We start from the raw sequence: 7590 nt of genomic DNA, 5'->3' as shown, positions 1-7590 counted from the left end.
CCCCAAACCTTTAAAAATAGCCATTTTACTCCCTGATGTTTTGGTTTTGTTGCCAGTTTGCTCCCTACGGGGAGCAAAATGGAAAAACAAACAATTTGGATGGAGTTAGAGGCGGGGAGCAAACTGGCAAAAAACCGAAACATCAGGGAGTAAAATGGCTATTTTTAAAGGTTTGGAGCAAAACCGTTAAAGTGACCAAACCACAGGAAGCAAAACGGAAGTTTACTCTAAATAAAAAGACAATTATACCACATTCACTGAGTAAAATGTTGTGTCGATAACACATGGGTAGATAAAGCCAAAAATTGAGTAAATAACCATCTCTTGCCTTATATGATTCACATAGTTAAAACCATTGAGTCATACTAACAAAACATTTTCACACCTGAACCATTTTCATCTAGGAAAAATGCCACGTCAACCAAATATATAAATATTCATTGGTTGGTCTAAAAGACGTGTCTATAACACATGTTTAGGTGTGAGTAGGCTTAAAACATACCAGCAGTCAGTTCAGATACTTCTGAAGCAACTTGATCATATTCTGTTTTCAGTTTTTGTCCTTCTTCTTCGCCAAGTTCACCTTTTGCCGGCTTGGTTAGAACCAAAACACAGCATGTTGGCCTCTTTGTGGCGCCTGCATTCGCAAGATCCTGCAACCATGAACATTTCATCACGTCACTTCTTAAACATAGAAATTGGATCAGATATTTCTAAAAACTAATACATATTTTGACTATTTAATAATTTTGTGAAAAGGGTATAAAATAGTTTTTTAATAAAAAATGCCAAAAAAAACTTGCACAATTTTGTTCAAAATGCAACGGCTGGAGCAGTGGCGCAACTTAGAGGAGGCCGGACCGGGCCTCGGCCCGTGCGGTTTTTCGCCCAATAGTGTTAAATTTCAGGTTTTCGAGAATTTTTTTAAATGTGTATTGGTTCGGCCCAGGCTGATTTTATCTCCAAAAAACATCGGCCCATGCTGAGTTTTAGCTCAAGATCCGCCACTGGGCTGGACATCAATCTTTTACATCAAAACACCAAATTTGATGTTTTCTGGGCACAAGTGATCACTACTACTAGCAAAAAAAGAGGTAACAAAAATATAATAAATGGAGATGAACAACAGGTAATAATCATACTTACTTCTTTCGACGAAACATAAACATATGGTATGTCGGCCTCCTCGCACAATATTGGAACATGAGTAATCACATCAATTGGAGTAATGTTCCCAGCAATCACACACACACTGCATTCACCCGACCAATTCAATGTTAAAAACAAAAAATAAAGAGTCGTTCTTCGCCCATGAAGCAAAAAACATTCCTTTTCATTACATCATCACAAGGCCTAAGCTGTTGTAAATCAAAGTATCAACGGATAGGATTTTCGAAGTTTCAAACGAAATGAATGACAACGGCCGATCAAGATACAGAAACACCACTTGATCAATTCCGTCGGGCGAACCTAAACGAAGTTTCGGATACAGAAACACCACCGAGGCTCACGATCAGGGTCCAAAGAACACCACCCAAGTGGCCAAACTTGAGCTAGCAATGGAGAATAACAAACTGGTAACTCAAAATGAGAAAACACAGTCGAAAATTTTAAACATAAAAAGCACCACCATTAACATTCAAAAGTTGTTTACATATAGAATGAAACCCACTAACTCACGTCCTAAATTCAGGGAAAACAAACAAGCTAAAGTACTACTTATGAAGCAAGAAAAACAACTAGATAAACTTTTTTTAACCTCCATCATGGGGCTCCATATGATCCAAACTAAGTCCACCGCATATTGACCCGTTTGTAGCATCCGACCCATTTGTAACCCTATCATAAGCACTCAGAGCTTTTGACAACACAGCCTGTTTCTAGAACAAATATCACCCTATTAAATTCACAACATACATTACACCATTGCATGACAGACTTCTAACTGCTCATATAATGTATATATGTGTGGGCGCTCGGGGGTCAAAAGTGAAAGTGCACTAATTTTAACGTTATTTTACTAATTTCGTGAAAATACCGTTAAAAGAGGGGATGGTTAATCATGCATCATGTAGTGGCATTGATAGCCGAAAGAGAAGGGGTACATGCACTAATCGGCGTTTGTCTCAATTGCTTGATGCAAAACTACTATCGAGCCAGGGTCTCATTGGAAGCCTCTCTATTCCTACGGGGTCGAGGTAAGGCTGTCTACATAGTTTTGCTATTGGTGGGATATACCGAGGATGATGATGATGAACCTAGTGCCCTCTAAATTCAAATTTAAACCACTAATCTTAACTAAATCATAACAATATTAACTCAAAAAGTGAAAAACTAACCCTTTATTACCGCGTCTGATGCTCTTAACAACCTCTTTAACTCCACGCTTCAAGCATTTATGTTCAGCAGCTGCATAACATTCAATAATTAAACAGCTAATAACCGAAATCAAAAAGTACAATTGATCGGACCTTTGCGAACGAGTTTGAGAGTGCGTTTGGAGAGCTTTTTTCCGGCCAGAGGTTTAGCGATCGGAGCCAATGCCAGTAGCTTCTTCTTCTCCTTCTCCTTGTGCGCTGATCGATCTCCTTCGCTATCGCTTCCTCCCATTTTTTGTTAAACACAAACAAAATTAGGGTTTCGGTTTGTGTTTTTAGGGTTTAAGGATGATGATGATGATGATGATGATGATATTGATGGAGAAGGTTGTGCTTCTGAGTTCACCTTTTAAGTATATTGGGCCCGGTCACCAGAGTTTTGTAGCCCAAAATCGAATGTCGTTCGAAACCGGTTTGGCCCAAATCGGTTCGGGTTAAGAACCAGTTTTAGGATTAAAAACCCAACCCACTAAATTGATTTGGATGAGGTTCAAACCCAGTTTTAGCGTTTATGTTGGTGCAGTTGTCTGTCGACTACATCTTTGTTCGAGTCTTAGATAGAGAAAGAAAAGCCCAGAGACTGATCAAGACTGAAGAAGTGCAGACATGAAGTTGTCAAAGACTCGATGAACGACTCGTCAACATCTGAGGGGGAGTTTGTTGGTGCACTACATATGTCGACTTCGTCTTGTATCGAGTCTTAGTCTTAGAGTGTTAGATCAGGGCACGTTTTACGAGAAAATAGGAGATTGTATGTGTGTCAAGAATAGGTTTCACTCATAGGGTCATATCACAGGGTTTCGCTTATATGGATCTTGTAGTTTCGCTTATATGGTCATTGAGGGTTTCGCTCATATGGCAGTGTACATTGGAGCGAAACCTCAAGCCCTATATATATGGACACATGAGCGAAACCAGGTAATCAGTTCTTGTATTCCATACCGAGGTGTTGCCGGTGTGAAGACTGAGTTGTAATTGTGTTCTAATCAATACAATCAGTAGTTAATAGTGAAATCAAGCTAAACAAAGACTGAATCAATGAATTCCGCCTCTGATTCAGTCTGAGCACTCTTCTGATCGACTCGTTAGGTCGTTTCACGATCCTACAAGTGGTATCTGTTGGTGCACTACATCTGTCGACTTCGTCTTGTATCGAGTCTTAGTCTTAGAGTGTTAGATCAGGGCACGTTTTACGAGAAAATAGGAGATTGTATGTGTGTCAGGAATAGGTTTCGCTCATAGGGTCATATCACAGGGTTTCCCTTATATGGATCTTGTAGTTTCGCTTATATGGTCATTGAGGGTTTCACTCATATGGCAGTGTACATTGGAGCGAAACCTCAAGCCCTATATATATGGTCACATGAGCGAAACCAGGTAATCAGTTCTTGTATTCCATACCGAGGTGTTGCCGGTGTGAAGACTGAGTTGTAATTGTGTTCTAATCAATACAATCAGTAGTTAATAGTAAAATCAAGCTAAACAAAGACTGAATCAATGAATTCCGCCTCTGATTCAGTCTGAGCACTCTTCTGATCGACTCTTTAGGTCGTTTCACGATCCTACAAGTGGTATCTGTTGGTGCACTACATCTGTCGACTTCGTCTTGTATCGAGTCTTAGTCTTAGAGTGTTAGATCAGGGCACGTTTTACGAGAAAATAGGAGATTGTATGTGTGTCAGGAATAGGTTTCGCTCATAGGGTCATATCACAGGGTTTCGCTTATATGGATCTTGTAGTTTCGCTTATATGGTCATTGAGGGTTTCGCTCATATGGCAGTGTACATTGGAGCGAAACCTTAAGCCCTATATATATGGACACATGAGCGAAACCAGGTAATCAGTTCTTGTATTCCATACCGAGGTGCTGCCGGTGTGAAGACTGAGTTGTAATTGTGTTCTAATCAATACAATCAGTAGTTAATAGTGAAATCAAGCTAAACAAAGACTGAATCAATGAATTCCGCCTCTGATTCAGTCTGAGCACTCTTCTGATCGACTCGTTAGGTCGTTTCACGATCCTACAAGTGGTATCTGTTGGTGCACTACATCTGTCGACTTCGTCTTGTATCGAGTCTTAGTCTTAGAGTGTTAGATCAGGGCACGTTTTACGAGAAAATAGGAGATTGTATGTGTGTCAGGAATAGGTTTCGCTCATAGGGTCATATCACAGGGTTTCGCTTATATGGATCTTGTAGTTTCGTTTATATGGTCATTGAGGGTTTCGCTCATATGGCAGTGTACATTGGAGCGAAACCTCAAGCCCTATATATATGGACACATGAGCGAAACCAGGTAATCAGTTCTTGTATTCCATACCGAGGTACTGCCGGTGTGAAGACTGAGTTGTAATTGTGTTCTAATCAATACAATCAGTAGTTAATAGTGAAATCAAGCTAAACAAAGACTGAATCAATGAATTCCGCCTCTGATTCAGTCTGAGCACTCTTCTGATCGACTCGTTAGGTCGTTTCACGATCCTACAAGTGGTATCAGAGCTCAGGAGGAAGAGTTCTTACCGTTTAGCTCGTTTTCGCTCAAAAATTCTGATTTCTACACCTTCTTTTATCATTTCAGAAAGTTTTCACGGCCAAAATTCACTCAAAATTTCACAGACTGTGTGTTACTGGACATAGATAAACCCTTGAAAGTTTGAGACTGAAATTCGGACTAAAAATGGACCAAATTGCCCTTCGAATACGTTTCGCTCATTTGAACATTCTGGGGTTTCGGTCTTAGATACACCTAATTTCGCTCTTACGAACATCAAGGTTTCGCTTTTGTGGCACATTGATTGAGGTTTCGCTCATTTGGACTTGACCTGACTTCGCTTATAGTGACACTTAGGTTTCGCTCTTGTGACAACTCAAGGTTTCGCTTATAGTGACATTAGGGTTTCGCTCTTGTGTCACTCATATCTTGGGATTTCGCTTTTGTGACATTTTAGAAAATTTGTCGGGAAAGTTCAAAAGATGACAATGGTCTTTGATGAAAAAGAAAACAAGGAGCTTGAAAGGATAAATGATTGGTATCGAGGATATCTAAGTAGTTCTTATCTAGGTTTGCCCAAAAAGGTTTGGAGTACTCGGTTCGAATATTTTCTGTGTGAGAAAGATGAAAAATTAGTTGATTTGGAGAAGCGTTTTGATCGTTTGATTGACTATTTGAAAGACAATCAAATAGTAATATCAGAAGCTGAAATGATATCAAAGTTTGCTAATGGATTACCAGCTGAATGGAATGTTTTTTTGAAAAATCTGAGAGAAAATTCAAGTTTTTCAAAATTATCTTTGAGTAAATTCATCAGTGAACTTAAAAGTCGCAATTATGAAAATTATAAAAAGAAAAGAGATTTGATGGATAAAATAAAAATGAATTTAGATGATTTGAATTTAGACGTGATAAATGAAATATACAAAAGAATCAATGTTTGTTGGGCAGCAAAAAGATATTTGAAATACGATATAAAGAGGGGTTGTTATATTGATGATAATGGAAATCCTCTTGATTTTGTTACAATCTTTGGTGCAGGAACATTTAAGATAGAGAAAGAGCAAGATCCAAAGGATGAAGAATCTGTGAAGAATGAATCTTCAAGTTCTGAATCAGTATGCCCCAAATGTGACAACTTTAAGACTGACAATGACAAACTCTTGAAGGATGCGGAAAGTTTGACATCGGAAGTCAAGAAGTTGAAAGATAAGAAGCAAACTGATGACAAACAGATTCTGGATTTACAAGGAAATTGTGAGAAGTTGAAATCTGAGAATGTTAAACTGTTAAGTGACTTGAACAGTTTAATATCAGAAAACAAAAGTGTGAAAGAAAAGGCAAAAGTTTTTGAAGAGAAGATTAAAAGTTTTGAAATTGAAAAATCAAGAATTGAAAAAGAATTTCAAAATCAAATAAAAATTCTTGAAGATGGGAGAAATGTTTTTAGTCAAAACAACATCGAAAAGCAAAAAATGATAAATTCCCATCTTCAGAAAATTATTAAGCTTGAAAAGGAAGGTGAATGTGCTCGAAAGAAAATCAAAGAGTTAGAAGAAAAGGATGAAAGCAAAAAGAAATCTTCAGAAAATGAAGATTTCTGGATAAAGCTTGAGAACAAGAACTTGAAAGCAAATGAAACAAAATTTCAAGAACAGTTAAAAGTTTTGGAAAATGAAAAATCTGTTCTTGAAAACATGAAGAATGAGAATGAAAATTCAATCAAGTCTCATCTTAAAAGAATATCTCAGCTTGAAAATGAAGCTAAGAATTCAAGAAACAAGATTGATGAACTTGAAAAGAAATTGATAGGTTTTGTGACTTCTTTAGACAGTTTGAATTTTCCCTGTCCAAAACCGATCAATTCTGTTCCAATAAGTGACGATGTCACAAATTTTGACAAAGTCAAAATTGAAGATTGCAATGAGAAATCTGATGATGAAAATGAAAAATTGAAAAACAAAAATTGTTTTTGAAATTAAAAGAAAAATTTCAGAAAACTGTTCTACAATCGACTGAAAAGGGAGAATGCTCTAAGCAAGAACCTTTGAAGAAGAAAGTGGAACAAAAACAAAAAGGTAAAAATTTGAAAAATGTACAAAAAGAAAATAAAAGCTCATCATCCAATCGAAATAAAAAACCACAAAAATTGAAAAATGAAAACTCAAAAATTGTTGGCAATAAGTGGTGCAGGTCGGACCACAGTGCTCAAAAGCCAAATCCAGCAAACATGAGGAAGGAATATCACCAAGCCAAACAATGCTATGATCTGAGTGTTTGGTCTGAAAGTGGTACATGGTACGATAACAGAGTGTGTTACCGGTGTGGGTATCAAGGACACATTGCTGTTAACTGCCAGAATTGGAGCTATGAGACGAGAAGATGCTATAATTGTCAAATCAAAGGTCACATTCCCAAAGATTGCCCAAGGAGATCGAGTGACAGATTGAGGGCTAAGTCTCAAAAATTGGCAAAGATTCCAGTGAATGTCAAGCCCCATGAACAGAAGGTTCTAAAACAAAAAGTTTAAGAACAGACAATTCAAGAAAAGAAAGTTAAACTTTCTCAGGGGCAGAAAGACAGACTGAGGAAGAAGGCGAGAGAGTATCTCGAGAAGATCTTGTCCCCGGGTTCATCCGTTGGTAAGAATAAGAGTTCTGATGAATCGACTTCCTCGATTGCAAAGTCAAGCAAGACGGTTTCATCAGATACAAATTTGAGG

The 7590-nt window shown here is 37.8% G+C and overlaps 1 protein-coding gene across 1 annotated transcript; it reads right to left on the bottom strand.

Annotated features, from left to right (window-relative positions):
• Positions 1–258: 258 nt before the first annotated feature.
• On the bottom strand, positions 259–2717 carry LOC110916654 (H/ACA ribonucleoprotein complex subunit 2-like protein). The gene is made up of 4 exons (XM_022161350.2): positions 2472–2717; positions 2340–2409; positions 1147–1252; positions 259–653 (listed from the first exon to the last, which is right to left on the bottom strand). The coding sequence occupies exons 1-4, from the start codon at positions 2608–2610 to the stop codon at positions 492–494; spliced, it is 477 nt and encodes a 158-aa protein (XP_022017042.1). The 5' UTR covers positions 2611–2717; the 3' UTR covers positions 259–491.
• Positions 2718–7590: the final 4873 nt, after the last annotated feature.

Source organism: Helianthus annuus, chromosome 16 (genome assembly GCF_002127325.2).
Source record: "Helianthus annuus cultivar XRQ/B chromosome 16, HanXRQr2.0-SUNRISE, whole genome shotgun sequence".
Classification (NCBI taxonomy): domain Eukaryota; kingdom Viridiplantae; phylum Streptophyta; class Magnoliopsida; order Asterales; family Asteraceae; genus Helianthus; species Helianthus annuus.
This window is presented reverse-complemented; position numbering and strand designations above follow the sequence as displayed.

What these genes read in the sequence shown, in the direction of transcription:
- LOC110916654 (XM_022161350.2), bottom strand. Translation starts at nt 2,610, where the DNA reads ATGGGAGGAAGCGATAGCGAAGGAGATCGATCAGCGCACAAGGAGAAG. An exon ending in ATCAGACGCGGTAATAAAGG is followed by an intron (nt 1,253 to 2,339) that starts GTTAGTTTTTCA and finishes GGGTGAATGCAG; the next exon opens with TGTGTGTGTGATTGCTGGGA. An exon ending in TTTATGTTTCGTCGAAAGAA is followed by an intron (nt 654 to 1,146) that starts GTAAGTATGATT and finishes TCATGGTTGCAG; the next exon opens with GATCTTGCGAATGCAGGCGC.